Source organism: Ambystoma mexicanum, chromosome 12, assembly GCF_040938575.1.
Source record: "Ambystoma mexicanum isolate Mex_15411 chromosome 12, UKY_AmexF1_1, whole genome shotgun sequence".
NCBI lineage: Eukaryota > Metazoa > Chordata > Amphibia > Caudata > Ambystomatidae > Ambystoma > Ambystoma mexicanum.
The window spans coordinates 49186726-49211323 of NC_090936.1; the positions used below are offsets into that span (position 1 = coordinate 49186726).

The following is a 24598-nucleotide window of genomic DNA, read 5'->3' on the forward strand; positions in this document are numbered from 1 at the left end:
TCTGCGGTCCTCAATAAACAGTTGTTCACTTTATCAGATGCAGTGGCTCAGGGAATAAGTCACTGATCTTGAGATCTCGACACTATGAACGTATACGCCACCTCATTTATGTGTGTTTTGGCATCGCACACGCGTGGACGGGCCTTTCCTGACTTCCACAAATCGTGGCATATTACTCACTGTATCAAAGACGTCTAGTTCGTGCATCGGTCACTGTTGCCGTATCACTCCAGACGGGCGCTCGGGAATCAGGACCTTTACTTCCTATATGGCCAAGACCTCCCAATGGAGATGGATGACTGACTAAAGGATGTAAGGCCAAGTTAATTACCTAAAAACAGGACTAAGGGAAAAGTGGATCTCTGCGATTGTATAGCCAAACGGCGTGTTTCAAAAGTAGGCATATAATCAATCCATATTTTAAAAAATGACACAGAATGTGGAGTGTGTAGATATGCGAGCAAAAATGCAATGCTCGGCAGATACCGCATCACGAATGAAACTAAAGAAAAGGGGGCAGAAAATCCCTCAAAGACGACTCGTGCCTCAAAGCTCGAGTCCCCTGTCAACCATGTTTATAAATGAGGGAATTGCCCACATCCAATAGGAAATTAAAGGACAGATGGAACCCCTAATTCACACCGTGGACATTTATAGGGAGGAAATAGTGACCCTGTCCGCTATTGCCAACAAAAAATGTGAGCCAATTCACAGGTGTATTATTAAGGGAAGACAACAGAACTATCGTAATATATACATTTACAGTAGTCTGTTCCATTCCACAGCGATATTCATACCGTGTTTCACCGTATCGAGTAAGTAAATGCAACGTTGCTCAACTTTGTGGAGCATAGCGCTCATAACGCCCCCTCAGGTAGGACTTTTCACGGTTTGTAAAATGAACCATTTCATGTCATTTTCCATATGGTTGGCTTCGGAGAAATGTTCAACCCAAGGTTTGTCTTTAACTTTATTCCTCACAGTCGATCTGTGCTAGGAAAGCCTCGTCCTGACTTGCCGTATATGAGCGAGCATGGACATTGAATCACATAGAGCGCATTCTTTGTGCGACAATTCGTATGTTCACGAAGGGACCACTTGATGTTTAGATACACAAATTCGTGTTTTGTCTCCGTAAAAGGGCATGCTGCACATTGCCCACATTTATAATGTCCCACAATGGGGTGTAGACCCCACTGGTTCAGTACAGTCTGATCCCTTTGTTGTTCCACATGTGTGGACTAATTTTTGCCTGAAGTTCGGGTTTCTTTTGAATGCAAACATAGGTTTTTTTTCCTCCAGGCTACCAGCCTGTTTAATTAGATACCAATTCCTATTTATGCTGTTTTTAATAGCATTGCTGATAGGTGAGTATGTTGATACACATACAAGACGCTTTTCTTGAGGCCTTTCTTTCATTACAAGGGATACCTCTCGGTGTGTATTGGATGCACGTTTCATTGTGTGTAAATCTTTTTGGGATACCCACGACTGATCAGTCTCTCTTTGAGATTCAGTGCATTTTCCACAAAATCAGTTTTATTTGAACAATTGCGTCTGATCTGCAGAAATTGCCTGTACAGAAAGTTCTGTCTCAGACCTATCGGATGAAAACTTGAATAATGAAGCAGTGAATTTTTATCTGTGGCTTTTCAAGTTCTTCAGTGTCACCCCTCTGTACCAAGAAGACGTTGTCTATGTATCGTTTCCATAGACGTAATTTGGATGCAAATGATTGTCATCTTAAAGCGCTCTCAGTGCCTGTTACATAATGTTCTTCAAATTGGGCCGTGTATAAGTTTGAAACATCAGGGGCGAAAGTCGCCTCCATGCTTACCCCCTTTAGTTGTTTATACATTTGTTTTTAAAAATGAAAAAATTCTCACACATGGCCAAACATGCGCACTCGCGCACAAACCCAGTGGGTGGTATATGTGGTTCTGTCCTTTGGTCCAAATATAAGCCCAATACTTTGAGGCACTTCATTTAGGGGATGGATGTATACAATGACTCTACATCCATCGTCACTAAGTTGTCTCCATCTTCTATTTTCACTCTTTCAAGGAGTTTAATCATATCAGTTGTATCTTTTACCTATGATTTCATTGTCAATACATGAGGTTTCAAAAAATGTTCACTATAGATGGACAACGGCTCAAGCAAAGAGTCGTTAGCAGAGACTATCGAGCGGCCCGGTGGTGTTTCTACATTTTTGTGGACCTTAGGTAATATATAGAAAGCCCCCAGTTTTGGATGTTTCTTTTATGAGAAAGATGCTTTCTTCTTTGCTAAGCCATTCTTCTTTTACAGCAAAATTCACTAGGTTTTCAGTTTCTTCTTGCAATCTATGTCAGGGATCCCTGTCTAGTTTCTTATAAGCTACTGGATCTGCCAGTAGGCTGAGGCATTGGCCTTCATACTTGTCCATATCCATTACCACAATTCCGCCACCCTTGTTGGCCAGCTTTATGGGGATCTCCATGTTATCACATAATCCCTTCAGGCCATCTCTCTTCCGCCTTATTTAGATAATCCATGTGGTAGTGTTTATGCTTGAGGGCTTCGTGCATTTGTTTGACCGCTGTCTTTTCAAATACCTGTCTCTCAGGTGGGCACGTATAAGGTGATGGAAAAAATTGAGATTTTGCTTTAAGACCTGTCACATTAGTCACTCCATCCTGTACTGAACCCATTGAATTATCCTTCTGTGTAAGGAGGTATATTTCTAAAAAATGTTTCAGACAGATATTTCGAGGAAAAAAAAAGCTGCAATTCCATTTTGCACTGAAATGCATTAGCCTTAGTTACTGGGACGATGGAAAGACCATTGGCCAAGATGTCCCGTTCTGTCATCGCGAGTGCGTGTCGAGATAAATTAAAGATAGGGATATTATCACTGCTCACTGGTTCTGGTACCATTGGCAGGTATGCATGCCCGTTCCGTACTGTTGTCGTGGACGGCTGTGTTGTCCCTCTCTGGGGGGGAAAAAAAATGAGGTTGCTATGGCTGTGGTGGATTGATCTTACCCCTACGCGACCAGTTGAGGTTAGTGTGGGTTCAATACAATTACTTTTTGGGTTGTTTTTGGAGCTTAATTTGTTTATGATGTCTAGGACATAGAAGAAATGAGGCTGGATTCTGAATGAATGTTTTATATTCTATAAGGAGCCTGAAACCACAAGAACGGTGCTTTTACTTTCCATTGATACAGAAGTGTGGAGAAAAACATCTTTCTTATTTGTCCTGAAGAAGGTCCTTTTGAACTGTGTGGCCACCATTGTTGGCCTGAGAGTGACCGAAACATATGTAGACATGATAAGCCTACACAAACTATATATGAACTTGTGTATAAACTGTGGATTTATCTGGGTTACACCTCCAATTGTATAAATATTTTGTGTGGAGCGATGAGGTCTGTATGAGATCTGACCGTCCGTGTCGCTATCTCGTGTGAGTGCGGAAGTGGACATTTGCTGGTGTGACTGTGTTTGATTGGTGGAATAGTTGTTGTGTTTGGGTCTTGGGTAATGAATTTAAATTGCATTTAGGATGAGATGTATTTTATGTGGTTTTTGACTAATCAATGTACAGAATAAATATATATTTTGTGATATTTAGTACATGAGTTAAGTGGTTATCCAGCCTCACTATCACGGTTCATGTGTACTGATTTATATTTGTATTTTGCCTGAAGAACCGGTTGATATACAGGCACCCTTATTTACGATTGCTGCTTTCCCTTTGAGACATTTACCGTCTGTTGAAGGAGTGAGCCTTAATGGTTTGATGATGGCGTTGGGGCTCCGCCCCATTGAGCAGTGTGGGAGCGATTCGTCATGTTAGAGCTTGCAGGCTGTTCAGGCTGACCCGTTGTGCTTAACGGCTGCCTCTTGCTGCTCGTGCGCTGCTTTCTGCAGCACTTCAGAGGTTCTGTTGAGCCGCGGTATCTCCGGTCTAATCCAAACAGAGATCGGACAGCCAATCGGGAACAATAAATGGGACCATTGGCTATTCGAGCCCCTAGATCTTAATTTGGGAACCCCTGGGGCATTATGTTGAAACAAATGACACCTTCAAGTGATGTTGATACAAATGAGCATCAAATTGGTCCCTTTGAATGCTCACTTGTTGTAAAATCGTTTCCCCTCCCTAAAAGACTTAAAACTTGGCGTTTGTTAATTGAAAACCAGCAAAACATCTACTTTAAGGGAAAGGAATATGTTTCGCAAAGGTTAAATGTACAACCTGAAAATGCCTACGTACCTGGGCAGAGACTGCAATCTGGTGGTGCTCTCTATGCCCGGCAAGACTGTCTTTCAAAACTGACACGTGATTCTTTGAGCTTACCTTTAGGGAACAACCCCACTTTGCCTTGCCGCTCAGGGGCCTGCATCCCAGGCTTCTCCGGTGAAGGATTTGGCATTTTAGAAAAACCTGAGTGCCGAAATTCTCTAATGGTCGCAGACCAGTTACTAAAAAATCTAAAAGAAATTAACGCTTCAATGGCTGTTTAATACAAACATTAAACAGCCAATATGCAACAAAGGAAAAAGCCAATTAGCTGGACTTGACATTCAAGGGACTCCATTTAGCTCTCTTTTGGATGTGAACGTCCAAATCTGCCAAAGCCAATCAAATATTCCATCGAAAAGAAGAAAATTGTAACACGGTGAGAAATCTCCTCTAGTGTGCTCCCAAAAAGACACTCTCGACACAAAGAAAAAAATCTGCATATTGATTTAAATTGGGATGCAAACGCCCACGTAAGACAAAATCGGAGTCCAGCAACAACTGAGAACTCCCCCTAAGATGGATCAGTAAATTCCTCATTCATGGACAGAGATTTCCCAAAGATGCGCCGAAAAGCGCTGAAGTGCCAAAATAGAATCCATCCAGAGATTAATCGTGACCCTTGCTTTAATTTTGTAGAGCGAATAATAAATGATTTAAGGCCAAACATAATCTCTGCATTAACAATAACTGTCGCTCCACTACTTAAACTCTATGAGCATCTGAATGAAGCCTGTAAAGATCAAAATACCCTTTTAGCGATTTTGAACTCCAAAATAATAAACATTGAAGGGACAGTTCAAGAACTGAAATAGGAATCAAGTAGTTTTTCGAAAAACTAAATGTTAACTGATCCCGAAGCAGGGTGTTTAAGAAATAATTTGGAGGAGAAACGTCTTCTGGCCGAAGTAGCAAGAGAAGCTATTTCTATATGGCAAAAACAACCAAAAGCAAATGTGGCCGCAGACGATTGCTACACACAGGTCATGAATGGAATGGATTCCTCGATTGCTCATGTAGAATCCCAAAATGACACTTCCGCTCTGCCCAGTAATGGAGTCCGGCCACGGGAAAAAGGCCTTGCCACATTGAGTGCCCAGTCTGGACTTCAGGCAGGGGATTGTAGTGTACCTCCTGACTTGGAACTTGCAACCCAGGCCTCCTGGCAAAAGTACTTGCATTACAGCCGATGCTGCTGTTAGAGAAGCCCTAGGTGAGCAAGTGGCCTTCGCTTCAACATCTGCAAATGTTGAAGGATCAATTACACCATACCCAGAAGTCTCAAATTCCACCGAAGGAAAAAATGAGCTGTCAGGCCCTATCTTTGCTATTTTTGAGAAACCAAACTTTGGAGCCATCTCCAAAAAAATTGATAATAGCAAAGCTTCAAAGCAAACAAAAAAGACAAACATAAGAAGTAGCTAAAATGGACATGCAAAAAATTCAAATAAGTTCCTGCGAAACGTAAAGGCTTTGAATGTAACCATATTAACTGAACAAAAAAAAAATCCAAGCAACAAGGTACATGACAATTCTGTTTTAAAGCTAAAGCCATCGGAGAAAGCAATGGATAAAGACTCTGACCGAAAAGAAGCTCTAAACAACCAAAAAAGTGAGGATTATCAAATGATTGAACTACTTGTGAATCTGTCTACCCACGAGGTTGACTCAGAAAAAGGACTGACAGACAACGAATTGGAAGAAGAACATGACATAGAGATTGTCACTAACTCGGAAACTGAATCGTCAAATGAACAACACTTAAAAAAACCCTCTAGCACGTGAAGCTCCTACTAAAAGATTATGTACAATCATAAGTCCTCTGCCCGACAAGACTTGACAACCGCTACTGAGCTGAGGAGGCAGAAACCAATTCATGACAATCACTGAAAAAAGAGATTCTGCCCTGAAGAAATTAGACATCTTACCGGGCAGACTTAATCAGCCAAGTAAACCAGAAACAGGAACAAAATATAAGTCTATTTTTGGAAAAAACAATTAAAGTGACAGATTTAGAAAACCTGGAAAAGTCCCTGGATCAGCAAAATCGCTCTTACTTAGACTGGAGAGATAAGAGACCACAAGCTACAGGTAGTTAAATAAACAAGATAAAGACGTTGACCACAACTGCTGAAAATCGTCTTCTGATCGATAGGCTTCTTAGGTCAGAAGACCCATTAATTTTAAACAGAAGAAATGTTCTACAGTTGCTTGCTTATCTACCCAAATTGCGAGCTGTCTCATCGGAAGACCTAAAAATCGTTGAATTTGTAGATGAGGCTTCCACCGACAGAGTTCTATTGCAAATTCCCTCCAAAATCATCTACAACCTAATTCTGAACTGTTGCTCCAACTTCAATTCCCTAGGTTTCGATATATAAGGGATGTTTCTGTTAAGAAAGTTCTGCCACAGAAAAGACCAATAAAGAGCTAACTTCCGAACGAAAAAGGCACCTCAAAGAAAAACTTCGGTCCCCTTGCTCAAACAGGGCGAGGAACCCGACCCTTATAGAATGTAGGGGGGGGTTAGCTGAAAAGGGTGTACCGGTTCTAGAACCTCAGTGTGACCCAACGCCTTGCGTAAGTCCAGGAAAACTTAAAAATCACTCTAAAAAACAATATAAGTCAAGCAAACTATATTGTTTTTGATAACAAAGAGGAAAAATGCCTGCTACGACCTAGAAACCTGGAGTTGGTTGGCCGGGTCAATTAACCAGTGTGAAGATCTTTAATGCCAAAAGGATGGTTTCCGAAGTATCACTACAGATTGGTTCTTGGAACACGAGAGGCTTTAACCATCTTTTTTGGAACATCTACTGGTGTAGTAGAGAAATTGGATGTAATTTGCCTGCAGGAAACCTGGCTGTGCGAATTACCATGTGCGCAGGCTTTGAAATAGCCCTGAAGCCAGCAATTAAGCAAGAAAGGGGTAGACTTATGTCAGGGCAAATAATAATAATGGTAAAAAAATCTAAACATATTCAAATAATAAGATCTGTAAACATTTCACCATGTTTACAGACTGCTGCAATTGAAATAAGAGTGTACTCTAGGAGAAACAAGGATTCTGCATATTCTAAATATTTACTGGCAACACATGGCCACCGACGAATCGGAGTTTCTTGAATTAATCTGAGATACCATCGATCATATAATTGAGAACAGTTCAAACCCAAATATAATTTTATGTGGTGACCGCAATATGGAATGCCTACAACTTAAATCTGAAAATGCAGCCACGAACAAAGTTAAACAAAAAATGGGAGACCTCTACCAAATTTTAACAGCCTGCCCTGATGAAATGGAAGAAAGAGAGAGGACCTTATTAAACGGTAACATTCGAGGAGACATCCCTCCAAACGCTACCTGGTTCCAATGGTCTAAGGCAGGGATCCCCAACGTGTAGCTCGGGAGCAACATGTTGCTCACGGCACCCTAAATTGTTGCTCGCCAGTTGCCCTGGGCCATGGTGTGAAGGCCTAGAAGGGGGTGCTGAATGGATGAGACCTCAGTAGCACTGTAGTCAGGACAGAGTCCTGGACTGTGCAGGAATGTTGGCCAATGAGCCGCTGTGTTGCCAGCTGGATTATTTTTATACATGCAAGATTTGTTTGGTGCCACCATGTACATACTTCTTCAGTAAATGTCCTTACTTGTTATGGTAGTGTCATTGCTAAAACCCTGTCATCTCCAGTTACTTTGCCCATTTGACAAATGTATTAATGAGTACAATATTTGAACCATGTTTGTGTCATGGAGAAAATTGGCATATTCTGTTCTTTCATACAACTAGTATGAGCATAATGGACAAGGAGGTGGTATGCATACCCAACTTTCCTTTATTAAATAATGTGCATGCACACTTTCTGTACAAGTGATGTTTGTGTTTGATCCCACCAGGCATATTTATCGACAATATTCATTTTGGTGTCTCCTGTATTTATTAGTACATAGTGTCCTAGCGGAAAAATGGTCTTCGTTTGATAACCTGCCCATCTAGCACATGGTTAATGGGCAGATACGGTAAATGCATGCCACATTTTTCATAATTAATTTGCTCTGTATTCCAATCCAATTAATTGATTGTTAATAGGTTTAAACTAACAAGTCAATTAATTGATTCAAATACTCCGTTACCAGCACCACACCCCTCTATGAAGTGGTCATCAAATGCTCAAAGGTTTGACCAATGTTTGCCACTAAGTCTTGTGTAAAATCCCTTTTGGGCAGAGTAAATAGGCTCCAAATAATTGAGAAAGGTATTATTTTTATTCCTAAACACTTTTTCACCAATACAACAGCCTTCTGGAGCTTTAATACACACCATTTGCCATAACATTCCCAAATAATTCTCAGGAGGTAACCTCCAAAGGCCCAATGAAGTGATCTTTAAAGGCTACCATGTAATGACCTGAAGTACTAATTCATATTTATATTTCTTCATTAAGTCAGCAACATTTAAAAACGTTTCATATTTTTCTATTTTTTATACAATTCACACAGAACAAGCCCAAAATAAAAAAGCAACTTTAACACAATCAAACTTGCTATATATACAAGTCTGAACATTACAATTAATTATATATAGCATAGCTCCCATGCATTCCACGCTTATGCAAAACAGAGAAACAACAGCAAATGAACAGAAAATTAACCAAATCTTTGACTCCTATTTTGCAAGCGCACTTTGTGCTTCCTCCTGCACACTTTCTTAATTTATTGAGGAGTGGGTACATTTAAACGTACCATTACCACCAGCCTCCTGCATTCTGGGAATCTTATTTGACAGATTTCTCCTTGCCATTTTATATGTGTATGTAAGTCTGTATAAAAGGCTAAAGTGGGCAGCCTGTGTATATTTTGGACATCTGACTTTTTTTCCATCGGAAACGCTCTTGCTTTTGGAGCTATTTTGAGGTGGCTTAATGCACCAAATGTAGTTACATTGCATCCCTATTCAAATGGACAGTGACTTACAACCGCCCATAACCACAAGTATTTCTCTTCACCAGGGGAGGCTACAATCGCACTTGCACTGAAATTCACTTCATGATTAGCAGAAAATCCCAGATGTGCTTTTAAAAAATAAGGAACATTCTTAACTGGCCTGACACTCAAATTGAACACCCCCAATTCGGCTCACAAGGGGCTAGCAGGTGTATCTGCAGGGAGACCTGCTATTTGGCCCAGGAATTTATTTTGCAACCCCTCCAAGAAATTACAGTTCTAACCACCCTATATTTTGCGGCCTTAAAATCATGGAGCAGACCTTTGTCTTATATACCTCCAACTTCTCCAATCAGAATGCCGCAAACCTGAAATAACAACGTAAAAAGCCATTTAATCATTAATGATGCCTTTTCAGCTATCTTATTAAAATTGCTGACGCAAGCACTGCTCTTTCAGAAGAGTAGGCCCAGATAAAAATGAGACTGCCCCTCATCTCTACATTCATTTAAAAACTATCTACAAGGTTTCACCCTTTGCCTGAACACCATCATTTTTATTTTTATTATATGTAATTTCAAACTGTAATTCCCAAAATAGTAACTTGTGTTTAGCAGGCCCTGTTGGAGACCTGCTGGGGGCAAGGCCAAATTAGTTGTGCCTTCTGCATAAGGGTGCATGCTATAAAATGAACCCTTCAGGTGGAGGGTGGATTAACTTTCCTAAGAGAAGTACTAGAATCAACATCCAAAAGGAATACATTGGGACCAACTGACATCCCTGCTTGTCACCTTTATTTGTGTTGGAAAACAATGTATAATTCCACAATCTTGTATTGTGGACAGATGGTGAGATGTCTGCGTATCACGTTGGATAAGACTTAAAAAAAACATTAGTGACCTGTAAGAATGTAGAAGTAGGACTCGGACACAGTGGGCTCATGTTGATTGACATATACTTTTATTGAAAGGAAAAGGGTGGGGGACTGGGGAAACTCCTGCCTTTCCCTAAAGCTAAGAGGGGTTTCCCATCCTTAACCAAAACTAAGGAAACTGCCAGTATGTCTTGTCTAAAGTAAATAGTCCACTGTCTGTCACAAGTCCGAAGCCTATTTCCATCCCTCACGCTATTTACTAATCTATAAAAAACAAAATGTCTTCTTAATTCAGAAGAATAGGTTGTAGATCCAAATAACACAGGTTCCAAACCCAAAGTTCTTAAATGTGAAACAAAGTTCCATAAAGTTCTTACACATTTCTCTGTTGCACAAACTTTGTAGCAACTTGGGCAACAACTCCCTTGTCCTGGTTCCTTCTCTTGGCAACTCTCTATTTATTGGACCACAGCCAGGGGCAATGACTCCTTTGCCCTGGTTCCTTCTCTTGTAGGTCCTAGATCTCTGCCTTTCTCTCTTTCTGCTTGGGCCAACTTGGTTCACTTCCCTGCCAAGTGTGGTCCTTAGTAAATTACTCTGTGGTTTCCCTTCTTTTCATGGTATTGTGCCCCAGACCTCTCTTTATGTTTGGGAACTGGGAGCCCTCTTCTCCCAAGTACCACCACGAGGAAGAGGACTTGTGTGTATCTCCTGTAGTGGGTCCCAAACCCCCCTTCTTTGTGTGAGGGTACTTGGAGCTCTCTTCTCCCATGTACCACCACAAGGAAGATGACTTGTGTGGTTCTCGTGTAGTGGGTCCCAGACACCTTCTTTGTGTGTGAGTACTTGGAGCCCTTTCCTCCCAAGTACCGCCACAAGGAAGAGGACTCCTGTTGCTTTCGTTTGGTGGGTCCCAGACCCTTAAGTTTCTCTTGTTGGGGGACAGACATGGTTCACATGCCTGCCAGGTACTGTGACTATTAAGATGCTGACTGCACCGTCTTAGTTTCCCACCAGCCAGCCTGAATGCTCCCCTTTGTAGTGGGCTCTGGTCTGCCCAGGAACACTGCAGTGTCAATTTTTCCCAGGACAGCGTGGTCTTTCTTTCACGCGCTTCCCTGTCTGCAGGAACACCGGGAGCTTCTCTCTGCCAGCTTGCCTTTCGGTCCTTCCACTGTGGACTGGCCCTTGTCCTTCCAGCTCCTCTCTTGGCATCCTGGTGTGCTTCATTGCACTTTCCTGCACCGTGCTGGCTCCTGCAGCTCCTTCATGAAGGACTAGACAACTTCTTCCTGAGTCCCTCATCCTTTTCTACTATGCATTGACCAATGAGCAGCCAGCAACAACTAGACTGCTCATTGTGGTTCTTAGGAGAACTCTTCATGCCTCCGCTCTTCCTCTTCATCCCAGTACTTATTCCAAGTTGTCTAGAATGCTCATGTTGGTTATGCAGAACACTCTACATTCCTCCATGCAGCTTATTTGTCTCAATGGTTGTCAATAACATATCTTTCAACTCTTCCCCATTCTTCCTCGTCTCAGTATTTCTAACCTTGATCTCCCTTGGGTCAGTTGTGCTCTTCATAGTCCCAGTACGTATCTACGGAAGGGGTTGTTCTTTGGGTTATAGAAATGGGAGGGGGAGGGGTCCTAGGGTCTGGTGATTGGTGAGTATATTGCGTTCTCAGGGTAGGGTTGTTCCTAGTCCCAGAAGGGGTTTCCTCTCCCATGTGATTCTCTCCCTGTGCACCACCCTCAGGGGAACTATTGTACCGAGGATGTACCGCCCTGGCCACATGGGAATGGTCTCCCCCATAGGGGAGAAGGGACAGCATCCACAGATTTGTCACAGACTCCAATAAAATGTAAATTCCGCCACATTATGTTTCTATCAATCAAATACCGACGGAATCCACCCTGGAGTGCTACAGACTCCATTATTGGGGACTAACACCACCAAACCACCACTTGGAATCTGGCAGTGATACCACTGGACCAAGTAGCAGTAACGGTACCGTTGAGATGCCACCAAACTCGTAATAAGCCCCAATGTCCAGTAAGGGAATTGGCCTATAACCTTGAGGGGCTGGTGTTCCAAGAAATACTTGTCTAAAGGGATGGCATAATGCCTGTCTTGACAACAACAATAAACATAAAACGATTTGGTATCCTTCAAAAAAGCTTCAATTTTTTTCTCAAATTCTTTTTTTTGTTTTACCGCAATTTTTATGCCATTTTGAAACTATAAATCTGACCAGCAGTGTACACACCCCTCATTAAATCATGTTTCAGTTTTCTTTTCGAGATTCTACATTCTGCATCGAACCATGGTGCATCCCTTTCTATAACCTGGAACTCCTGAACTTGGGGGCACGGTTTGCCAATAGCTCTGTCCTGGATAGTTTCTCCTAAAGACTCAGACAAACTGACGCTTTCCTTTGTGGCCTCTGAACTGCTCAACAGTTTTAAGAGAATATGTTAATTTCTTGTGAATTAGTAATTCTTTCCAATGCCTCCTTTTCGAGCGTAGGCATCGCCAACCAGCCTCTCGGCTATCAGATATCTTCTTTGTGGTGCCTACCCTGTCCATTGGAAAATGAACTCAAGAGGATTGTGTTTACTCTTTGATCAATAAGAAATGTAACATTTCATAACATTCCTGAAGAAAAAAAACATCCACAACACAGTCATCAATAACTGTGGAACAGTATTGCCGATCTTGCATGCTTAGGAATGCACCATTTGCCATTAGAGATCTCATAAAATCCTAGGCAGAATCTCATGCTCAGTTTGTGGCCATTTTTACTGTCCATACATTTGCACTAATATTTTGCTCGGGATCCTGAAACCCCTGGTAATGTTTATTTACTCCTACTCTATTTTTGAACAGCTGGACTGGTCCTATATGTCTATAAATGTACTACTGACCACTCAATTTCCTCAACATTCCTTGTAAACAACCACTTAACGTCAAATGAAGTTAAAGGCCTTGCACATTTCCTTGACTAGAATAAGACGTGGTCTAGATAACTATTAAGTACTGCAAATTAAATGTTCTATATGCAGTTTTAATTTTCTTACATTTCTAATTTGTGTTGCAAACAATTTGTCTGCCAACTGTGCGCCGATATATTCTGTCGAAAAATGGATGTTGCTCACCATTCAATTTGATATGCCAATGTTGCTCATTGCGCACAAAAGGTTGGGGACCCCTGGTCTAAGGCATCTATGTTGGAGTATTTCTACGTTGCCATAGTTGAAAAAAATTCACTGACCTTTTGGTCATTCCGATGGAAACGAGTGACCACAACTTGATCACCATAAATATTGTTGGGCTAGGCTGTTTAGAAAAAGAATCCTGGAACGCAAAGATTAATGTGATGCTCGGTAGAAACAGAGTGTGCATAACTGATGAAAATATATCGATAACAACAAAGCTCTTGTTGACCGAAAACTCTCAGTCCTGGGATCAAATTGAATATCTGAGACTGCTGGAAAAATATACTGAACACCAACCTGACCTGCGAAAGAAAAGTCTCCATCATCAACATACTTATGACCACGAGATTGTGGTCAGAAAACGGGACCTAAGAAGATCCCAAAGAGAGGCCAAGAAGCACACCGGCCAAGCTGCTTGAAACAAAAAAAGTAAAATTAGCATACAAAGTGTGGCTGCGAAGCCAATAAAAATCTAATTCTACAAAATGACGCAGAAGCGATGCTGAAAATCTTAACCAAAAAAAAAGCTCTAAATCGTTCTGGTCTCAAATAATACAGTGTCGACTCAAGGGGCTCTGCATGTATCCACAGTTACTGAGAGCCAATGGATCGCACATTATACTGAGCTATTTAAGAAACATGGAAATGTGCATTATCAAGGCCTTGAACATCATGGCCCGTGCGACTTTTAGATCACAAAAGAAGAGATCTTGGAAAACCTCAGAAGGTTCATTCTGTCGAGGGCACCAGGCCCTGATGGCCTTACCAACTGGATGCTTAAGCAAAACCCGTAAATGGGCTGACTTTTGCCATAATCCTCTTTACTAACATCATAAAAGAAGGAAGGCTCCCACAAAATTGGAAAACTGCCCTAATCGTGCCCATCTTTAAAAGGGACTTTGTTCAGATCCAAGACATTTTAGACCTTTAGCCCTACTAGATGTTATTGGTAAAATATTTTCAATCCAAGTGCTAAATCATCTAATAAAATGGATCAACAAAGTAGATTGCACTGGATATTCGTCAAACAGGCTTTATAAAGGGAGTTGGCTGCTCACTCAACCTGTTTAAACATCTTAAAAATGGAGGCAATAAAGGAAAAAACAAAGAAATACTTGGCCTTTGTCGATTTGGTTCATGCCTTCGACAGTGTTGATCGAGAATTGCTTTGGACCAAAATGCAAACCACAAATGTCTACCAAGCTTAATGAAAACTGTACAAGAACCTTACTCAGAAACAGCAGGCAAAATCAGGCTAGACCACAAAGGATCCCTGACTTCGGCAGTAAAGGCCTCAAGGGGTGGGAAGCAGGGTACTCTGTTGGGCGCAACACTTTTCAGTTTCTACATCTCTGGTGTCAAGAGCGACCTAGAAGAAGTAAGAGCTTTCCCACCCAATATTAACAGAAACCATATTGGTCACCTTTTGTATGCCTATGAAATTGTTCTGATCGATGTAATGGCAGTTGAATTGGAGTGAAAACTGAGAGCCCTCAAATCCTACACTGCCAAAAATGGCCTCGTGATAAATCCAGGAAAAACCACGCTCTTTGTTCTCCAAAGTTTGATTGGTTCCAAAACATCTATAAAAAGAACTTCAAGTGGGAAATTGGCAGCAAACCAATCAATCGTGTCAGTCAAGCATGTACTTGGGGGGGTCGGGGGGGTTGGGGGTGGCGGGAGCGGAGCGGGATGGGGGGGAAGCATGGTGGGGGAGTCTTGATCAACTCGCACGCACATTAATGATGAGGCAGTGGTCCAAAAGAAAATGCAAACTTCTGGCAGTACAAGGCACCATGAAACACAAAACAATATGGCACATTTTCCATAAAACTAGCTTTAGAATATTACAAAGCAAAGGTAGTGCCATCATTCATTTTTGGAGCAGAGACCATGTTAGGGTGCTCCCATGTGACATGGTTGTGGTGTGAAAACATGTACTGGAACAGAATCCTGCAGTTACATAAAGGGATCCCCACTACTTGAACGAGATACGAACTCAGTCTGACGTCCATCAATGCCAAGGTCACAGGGAACACTCTGGCTCTGTACAGAAAGTTTATTCGTACTGAAGACCTTCCACAATTTAACATATTGAAACAAACTCGAGAAAGGAAAAATCTTGACTCTATCCAGGAAATATGGGAGAGTCAGTGTGGAAACTTTCTAGAGCAGTTAAATGTGGATGAAGAAATATTGCTACAAAACGAATAAGGCGAAAGAAAAAGTGTGGGAAACAGACTGGTGTGAAACCTGTGAGATCAGAAACGCTCATCTCTGTATGAACCTTGCTCCGGTGGAAGCCAGGGCGTACAGAATGACTCCAAGATATTTAGAAGTATTCCCATGTTCTATCAGGAGAAGAACCTACATGAAATTTTGTTTGAACCTGTTTCAAACTAAGGAAACCATCAATCTATGACAGTCAATTCCAAATTTGGTCTACTTGTACAGATTTTGCGAGAAAGAAAATCAAACTTTGAAACATCAGACTCTATACTGCACCAAACTATCTGATCGAAGAACAACATTAATGGGAAAGATGCTGGAAACAAGACCCTGCTTGTCGGGGGAATGTTGGTGGAAAAGGATGTTTGAGGGAGTCGATAACAAATTAGTATACGCATTGGTGTTTTAGTTGGAAGCATTAGAAAAGAGTCTGAATGAGCATGAAGTGCTAAATATTGCCAAACAGGCCTCTGTAGACAGGGTGTAAAGAAAACAAAATGAGATGGTACCTTTTACATCCCCTGAAGTATAACGTGGTTAGCTCAAACGGAGTCGAGCATTTCTACTGCTTCCTGTTACATGTTTCTTAATTTCTTCCTTCTTTTTAAAAAAAAAGTTTGTAATGAACTATATAAAAAATAAATAATTTCCAGATAGAATATGCTGAGTCACTACAGAATATGCAGAGTCAATAAAGCAGTGATCTCAAAGTGCCTAGCTGTGTCCGAGCTTTAGGGTGTAGTTTGTTCCTGCACCGCGATCACCAAATCCTTGTCTGTTGGTGGGGGTAGAGGGGGAAATTAAATATAGGAAGGCAGATGGGAGAGAAAGGATGGGAAGAAAGGAGGGAAAATGAAAAGAAGCGGGCAATGTGTCAGCACGTGAGTAGCAAGAATGCCAAAACATTTGAATGTATTGCTTGGATGAATGAGGGGCTCGAGATGTTTGGGATATCCCAAGTACAATGTAAGGAATGATTGACCCGATGACCATGTGGCTAGAACTTGTCATTTAAATGTCAGAGAAGTAGGCTGCCGAAGCCAAGGACAAAATAGTCCAAAATACATGCGTTGCTTATGTATAAAAGCTTTAGGAATTTAGGAGACGATTCCAAGAATGAATCCTGCTTTATAATTGGATTACGAGGTATACACCAAGGAGCAGGTGGTGACAGTGACTAGAATTTCTAGTTTGACATTTGGAGGTTTACTTTATTGCTTTTATAGCTCACCTAACCCAAGGGTAACTGGGCGCTTGTACTTGAATACATAGTAGGTTACATAACAGAGTACAATTGATAGACAGATTTACAGTTACAGATACAATAGAAGACGTATTTACACATAGATTAAGTAAGGACGGTTCTGACTTGTAGCCAAAGTGATTACAGTCGACCCAGGTAATTTATAATTCAGTGCTAGCTAGGGTACATAATCATAAAAGATGTTCCGTTTGTGTGTGCAGCATATTCAATATATACAAACTATACAGTGAGGCACCCAGTCTGATGTGTTAGGTGTAGTGGTTTGGGAGAGAAGCCAAGATTTGGTCTTGGCTTTGAAGGCCCAAAATGAGTTTTCAGCTCTAATGGCTGGCGGGAGTGAGTTCTAGCACTTGGCAGCTGGATCCTCCAGCAGTTTTTAGGTTGTAGTTGGGAATGGTGAGTCAATTCAGATGGCTGGAACTAGTGGGTCTGTTGGACTGAGTTTTAGAGAATTTGTTCGTGAGGTATTTTGGTGCTGTAGTTGATAGACATTTGTGTGTGAGGACTAGAGATCGTAGTGTGATTCTGTTGTGTACTGATAACCATAGTGTATCCTTCCTGAAGGCGGAGATGTGGCTGGAGCGTGGAACGTTTAGGGCTGATCTTAAGGCATTGTTTTGCAGGACTTGGAGTTTGTTTTGTGATGAGGAACCGAGGAACAAGGTGTTACAATAGTCCAGCTTTCAGAGGATCAGTGCTCTGACTAGTGTTAAGAGGCTATTAGTAGAAAGGTAAGGTTTACTGGCATTTATAAGTTTGGTGGTGTAGGCTGTGATGTTAACTTGTTTTGTAAGGTATAAAGTGGAGTTCAAGTAAACACCAAGTGTTTTTACTTCACTGGAAACCTTTATGATGTTTCCGTCAATGTGGAAGGCAGAGTAGCGTTTGTCTAATTGGTTATGGTGTGCTTGGTAGCCGATGATAAGGAGTTCAGTCTTGTCATCGTTTAGACAGACTGTGGGTGGCCATTCATGCTTGGATCTCTAGGTAGATGTTGTTGATCGTTTTTGTGTCATTTATATAGCAACCAGTGAATGTGGTGAGGATCTGGGTGTCGTCTGCCTAATTCGTGTAGGTGACACCCAGATTGTCAAGGTGGTCAGAGAAAGGCTTAGTAAATATATCATAGAGTGTGGGGGGAAACCCGAGGTCCTTGCAGAACTCCACAATTGATGGGCTGTGGTGGGGCAGATGCTGATAGTGAGAAGACCCAAGTGGTTCTGTTTGAGAGGAAGGATTGTATCCAGCTAGCGGCGTTCGGTGAGAAGGCTGCTGCTGAGGTTAGGTGCTTAGTCAGGATTTTATAGTTGACAAGGTTGAAGGCTGCTGAGAGATCCAAGAGAAAGAGGATGGCTAGTTTGCCCTTGTCCTTTGATTCATCCTTCTGTATCTTTAGATCTAAGAGAGCTGTCTCAGTGTTGTGTCTTGGTCTGAAACCAGACTGACATAGACCTAGTAAGTCATTATCTTCCAAGTGTTTCTAAATTTGGAGCTAAGCTGCGTGGTCTAGAATTTTTAGAAGGCATGGTACTGTTGTTATAGGCCTATAATTAGTGGGGTTGCTAGGATCTAGGTTAGGTTTTTTTTATTATATATAGAAGCGGTCTGACCCATGCTTATTTTAGATTGTCGGGTACTGAGCAGTTTTTGAAGGATGAGTTTATCAGAGCTTTAATGAATGGTGCCAGTTCTCTAGCGGCATCATTGTTGATCAAAGTCGGGCAGAGGTCACCATGGCAGTTAGAGGGTTTTATCCCTAGAATGATGTTTTCTACTTCCCTAATAGAGACTGGAGAGAATTCGAAGGGGGTACACAGTGGGATCCAGTGATGTTTGCGTTAGTGGGTAGGTTATTTCTTTTTCGTTTCAATTTTGGTTAGAAGTAGTGCTATTCTATCTGATAGGGCCTTCTGTATATTTGCACACCAGGCAGTGTCTTTTAGGCATGTGTCAGCTGGAGGAGCCGGTGACTCTAGTTCCGTAAGTATAGTAAAAAGCTCCTTAGTGTTTGATATGGTGTTCTGGATTCTTTCATTGTAGACTTTCCTTTTGGTGTTGTGAATGGCAGTTTCATAGGTTGTGGCCGCAGCGACAAACTACTTTGTTGGTAGTGGAAGGGGCTTTTCTCCAAATAGTTTCAGCTGTTCTTTTATTCATTACAGAGTGATTTTAGTTCTGCTGTAAACCAATTATTTAGGTGGATTGCAGGTTTGGCTTTTGAAGCTTTAGGGGGGGGCGATCTTATTCATTGCTTGTTTTAGGGTGTTGTTGTACCTTTCCACTAGAAGGGTCCTTGTCAACGTTAGGTGAGTTGGTGATGGGCTGTAGCAGAGGCAGTAGGTGTTCTATAGTTTGGTAGGGTATAGTTATAATCTTGTTGCCAGGCAGGGTGGACAGGGCTAGGGTTACCCTTGTGCGTATGGAGGGGTTCTCTTGTATAGAGAATGTGATGCTGTGGTGGTCTGACGAGGTAAGTGGTTCATTTTTTGGGATAGTGGTAGGGCAGTGGAGGTCTGCTAGCCAATCTAGCGCCTTACCTTTATTGTGGGTTGGTCCGATGATGATAAATTTGAATCTGAGTTGGGAGATGGTATTCTCAAGAGTGGATGTGTTTTTGTCTTTTGGGTTGTGAAGTCCAAGATTAAAGTCTCATAGTAGGATGATCTGTGAACTCGGTTTAGTGTCAAGAGAGTAGAAATGTAATTCTCAAAGGTGGATAAGGGGCTGGGCGGCCGGTAGATGAGGTGTAGAAGTAAGGTCTGGTTCGGTGTAAGAGGTAGTTTAACTAGGAGTAGCTCAGCAGATTGTAGAGGTGTGCTGGTGAACTCTCAGGCCAAGGTGGGTTTTGGCAGTGCACCCCCTTAACTTGTGGCTCCATCGGCTCTGATGATAGTGTAGTTGTCAGGGAGTGCTAGGTCAATCTGGTGAGTGTGCCAGTCAGTATCTAAAATGCCAAAATAAAGACCCTGTAAGTCCAATGTAATATAACAGAAAGTGCATCAGACGCCTACCCTAGGCACATACACAAGGTCACACCATATAATATCTCAACAGTGAAGGATTCATTTTTATATTTGTAGCACACTTTCAGTTGTGCATGTTCATCTATTATGCCTGGACAGTAGCTCCATGTTGGTCAACAGTTCCTGAATTGTATGCTCTGGGGGTACTACCATTGGATGGTTTTTGTACATGTTTGGAATTTTGTATTCTGTTTCACATTGCACTGGCGTTTCATTGGAATGCAACAGAATTTAAAATGTTTGATCACTGAAGTGTTTGTGTTTTAGATGATAGTTGATTTATAGATAAGTAGATTATGTTTCTGCAACCTAGCAGTGAGGTCCATGAACTAGGCTTTTGGTGAGCTGTGTACCTAAGGAATCGGTCAATACTTTAGGCACTTTTATTGAAAGATATTTAGCAGTTGTGTTAGCGCGGTCTGTCATTTTAGTGGCAAGGCTAGATGCACGAAGCGCATCTTTAAGGTGTCCACCTAATGAGCGATGTTACCGCTCTTCCTCTGCTCTAGCATCGATCATCCACTGAAACTCGGGTGACAATTGAAGGCTAACATTAGTAGACTTGTGGCCTCCTTCCCACTGTTCTAACACTTTGTTGTTAATGTTGCAGAATGCAAGGTGTGGCGGAATCCTTTAAATCTCTTCCGGGGAGCCGAGTATAACCGGTGAGTGCTGTGGATGTTTCATTAAGGTAGGCTTGAGATACAAACATTATGTACTGCTATGAACTGTGCGAGAGGATTGAAAACCTTTATAAATGCAGCTTTAAGAGTTGGTTGTGCAGGGGATGGTCACATGTGTAGTTCATCCAATGCAACGCTTCATTCTGCCTGCGTAGAAGTCATGCCATTCCCCCTTGTGCTGTGCTCACCATGAAGACAGAACCTGATGCACTTTCCTGCAAAAGAATAAACATTCGTTTAATCTTTCTCTCTCAAACCTATTTAATTCTGTAGGAAAAAGAGGATGAGGCGTGCACTCTGGTTCCCGGTCATGTGTACCTGCAACTCAGTTTGTCTTCTCTTCCAAACGTTTTCTTGTATAAAACAATCAGGGAGGTTGTTTTCATTTTCAGATGTTGCTAATTAGTTTGCATTAAAGTCTCAAAGGATTCTGGTAGCTGTAGTAGCACAATTTTTTCATGTCAGGTGACCAGGACCCAACTCCCTTCCACAAATCTTACCCTTGATAGGGGGAGGGGGCACAATGGAGTGGACCCCCCCCCCCCCTTCCTGCCCTGCGTGTGGCAGTGGACCCCTGACCCCCCCCCTTGCGTGTGGCAGTGGACCCCTGACCCCCCCCCCCTTGCGTGTGGCAGTGGACCCCTGACCCCCCCCCCCCCCCTTGCGTGTGGCAGTGGACCCCTGACCCCCCCCCCCCCTTGCGTGTGGCAGTGGACCCCTGACCCCCCCCCCCCCTTGCGTGTGGCAGTGGACCCCTGACCCCCCCCCCCTTGCGTGTGGCAGTGGACCCCTGACCCCCCCCCCCTTGCGTGTGGCAGTGGACCCCTGACCCCCCCCCCTTGCGTGTGGCAGTGGACCCCCCCCCCCCCCCTTGCGTGTGGCAGTGGACCCCCCCCCCCCCCTTGCGTGTGGCAGTGGACCCCCCCCCCCCCTTGCGTGTGGCAGTGGACCCCCCCCCCCCCCTTGCGTGTGGCAGTGGACCCCCCCCCCTTGCGTGTGGCAGTGGACCCCCCCCCCCCTTGCGTGTGGCAGTGGACCCCTGACCCCCCCCCCCCCCTTGCGTGTGGCAGTGGACCCCTGACCCCCCCCCCCCTTGCGTGTGGCAGTGGACCCCTGACCCCCCCCCCCCCTTGCGTGTGGCAGTGGACCCCTGACCCCCCCCCCTTGCGTGTGGCAGTGGACCCCTGACCCCCCCCCCCCCCCCCTTGCGTGTGGCAGTGGACCCCTGACCCCCCCCCCCCCCCCTTGCGTGTGGCAGTGGACCCCTGACCCCCCCCCCCCCTTGCGTGTGGCAGTGGACCCCTGACCCCCCCCCCCCTTGCGTGTGGCAGTGGACCCCTGACCCCCCCCCTTGCGTGTGGCAGTGGACCCCTGACCCCCCCCCTGCGTGTGGTAGTGGACCCCTGACCCCCCCCCCTTGCGTGTGGTAGTGGACCCCTGACCCCCCCCCCCCTTGCGTGTGGCCGTGGACCCCTGACCCCCCCTTGCGTGTGGCCGTGGACCCCTGACCCCCCCCCACCCCCCTGCGTGTGGCAGGGGACCCCTGACCCCCCCCCCTGCGTGTGGCAGGGGACCCCTGACCCCCCCCCCTGCGTGTGGCAGGGGACCCCTGACCCCCCCCCCCTGCGTGTGGCAGGGGACCCCTGACCCCCCCCCCCTGCGTGTGGCAGGGGACCCCTGACCCCCCCCTGCGTGTGGCAGTGGACCCCTGACCCCCCCCTGCGGCAGTGGACCCCTGACCCCCCCCTGCGTGTGGCAGTGGACCCCCCTTGACCCCCCCCTGCGTGTGGCAGTGGGACCCCTGACCCCCCCCCCCTGCGTGTGGCAGTGACCCCTGACCCCCCCCTGCGTGTGGCAGTGGACCCCTGACCCCCCCCCTGCGTGTGGCAGTGACCCCTGACCCCCCCCCTGCGTGTGGCAGTGGACCCCTGACCCCCCCTGCGTGTGGCAGTGGACCCCTGACCCCCCCCTGCGTGTGGCAGTGGACCCCTGACCCCCCCCTGCGTGTGGCAGTGGACCCCTGACCCCCCCCCTGTGTGGCAGTGGACCCCTGACCCCCCCCCCCTGCGTGTGGCAGTGGACCCCTGACCCCCCCCCCCCCCCTGCGTGTGGCAGTGGACCCCTGACCCCCCCCCCCCCCGCGTGTGGCAGTGGACCCCTGCCCCCCCCCCGCGTGTGGCAGTGGACCCCTGACCCCCCCCCCCCCCCGCGTGTGGCAGTGGACCCCTGACACGACCCCCCCCCTGCGTGGGGCAGTGGACCCCTGACCCCCCCCCCTGCGTGTGGCAGTGGACCCCTGACCCCCCCCCCCGCGTGTGGCAGTGGGACCCCTGAACCCCACCCCCCCCCCCCCCCCCCCTGTGTGTGGCAGTGGACCCCTGAACCCCCCCCTGTGCGTGGCAGTGGACCCCTGACCCCCCCCCCTGTGCATGGCAGTGGACCCCTGACCCCCCCCCCCCCTGTGCGTGGCAGTGGACCCCTGAACCCACCCCCCCCCTGTGTGTGGCAGTGGACCCCTGAACCCACCCCCCCCTGTGTGTGGCAGTGGACCCCTGAACCCACCCCCCCCCTGTGCGTGGCAGTGGACCCCTGAACCCACCCCCCCCTGCGCGTGGCAGTGGACCCCTGAACCAACCCCCCCCTGCGCGTGGCAGTGGACCCCTGAACCACCCCCCCCGCTGCGCGCGTGGCAGTGGACCCCTGAACAACCACCACCACCCCCCCCTGCTGCGCGCGTGGGCAGTGGACCCCTGAACCACCACCACCACCCCCGGCGTGGCAGTGGACCCCTGAACCACCACCACCCACCCTGCGCGTGGCAGTGGACCCCTGAACCACCCCCCCCTTGCGCGTGGCAGTGGACCCCTGAACAACAACCCCCCCCCCCCGCTGTGTGCACGGCAGTGGACCCCTGAACCACCACCACCACCCACCGCGTGGCAGTGGACCCCTGAACCACCACCACCACCACCCCCCGCGTGTGGCAGTGGACCCCTGAACCACCACCACCACCACCCCCGCGCGTGGCAGTGGACCCCTGAACACCACCACCACCCCCCGCGCGTGGCAGTGGACCCCTGAACCACCACCACCACCCCCCCCCCCCGCGCGTGGCAGTGGACCCCTGAACCACCACCACCACCCCCCCCGCGCGTGGCAGTGGACCCCTGAACCACCACCACCACCACCACCCCCCCCGCGCGTGGCAGTGGACCCCTGAACCACCACCCTGCGCGTGGCAGTGGACCCCTGAACCACCCCCCCCTTGCGCGTGGCAGTGGACCCCTGAACAACAACCCCCCCCCCCGCTGTGTGCACGGCAGTGGACCCCTGAACCACCACCACCACCCCCCCCCCCCCCCGCGCGTGGCAGTGGACCCCTGAACCACCACCCCCCCCCCGCGCGTGGCAGTGGACCCCTGAACCACCACCACCACCACCCCCCCCGCGCGTGGCAGTGGACCCCTGAACCACCACCACCACACCCCCCGCGTGTGGCAGTGGACCCCTGAACCACCCCCCGCGCGTGGCAGTGGACCCCTGAACCACCACCCCCCCCCGCGCGTGGCAGTGGACCCCTGAACCACCACCCCCCCTGCGCGTGGCAGTGGACCCCTGAACCACCACCACCACCCCCGCGTGGCAGTGGACCCCTGAACCACCCCCCCCGCGCGTGGCAGTGGACCCCTGAACCACCCCCCTGTGCGTGTGGCAGTGGACCCCCTGAACCACCCCCCCCCCCCTGTGCGCGTGGCAGTGGACCCCTGAACCACCCCCCCCCCCTGTGCGCGTGGCAGTGGACCCCTGAACCACCCCCGTGCGCGTGGCAGTGGACCCCTGAACCACCACCACCACAACTCCCCCCCCCGCGCGTGGCAGTGGACCCCTGAACCACCACCACCCCCCCCCGGCGTGGCAGTGGACCCCTGAACCACCACCACCCCCCCCCCCCTGCGCGTGGCAGTGGACCCCTGAACCACCCCCCCCCGCGCGTGGCAGTGGACCCCTGAACCACCACCACCACCCCCCCCCCCCCCGCGGCAGTGGACCCCTGAACAACCACCACCC

General features: G+C 46.5%; 1 protein-coding gene across 6 annotated transcripts in view; it reads left to right on the plus strand.

The window, feature by feature from the left end:
• ST7 (suppression of tumorigenicity 7) overlaps positions 1 to 24598 on the plus strand; it is a 596792-nt gene that overhangs the window by 177852 nt on the left and 394342 nt on the right. For 5 of the 6 annotated variants that reach the window (XM_069627934.1, XM_069627935.1, XM_069627938.1 and 2 more), the window contains exon 4: positions 20458 to 20512. In XM_069627934.1, coding sequence (XP_069484035.1) covers positions 20458 to 20512 — 55 coding nt within the window. The other variant, XM_069627939.1, reaches the window with a different exon arrangement.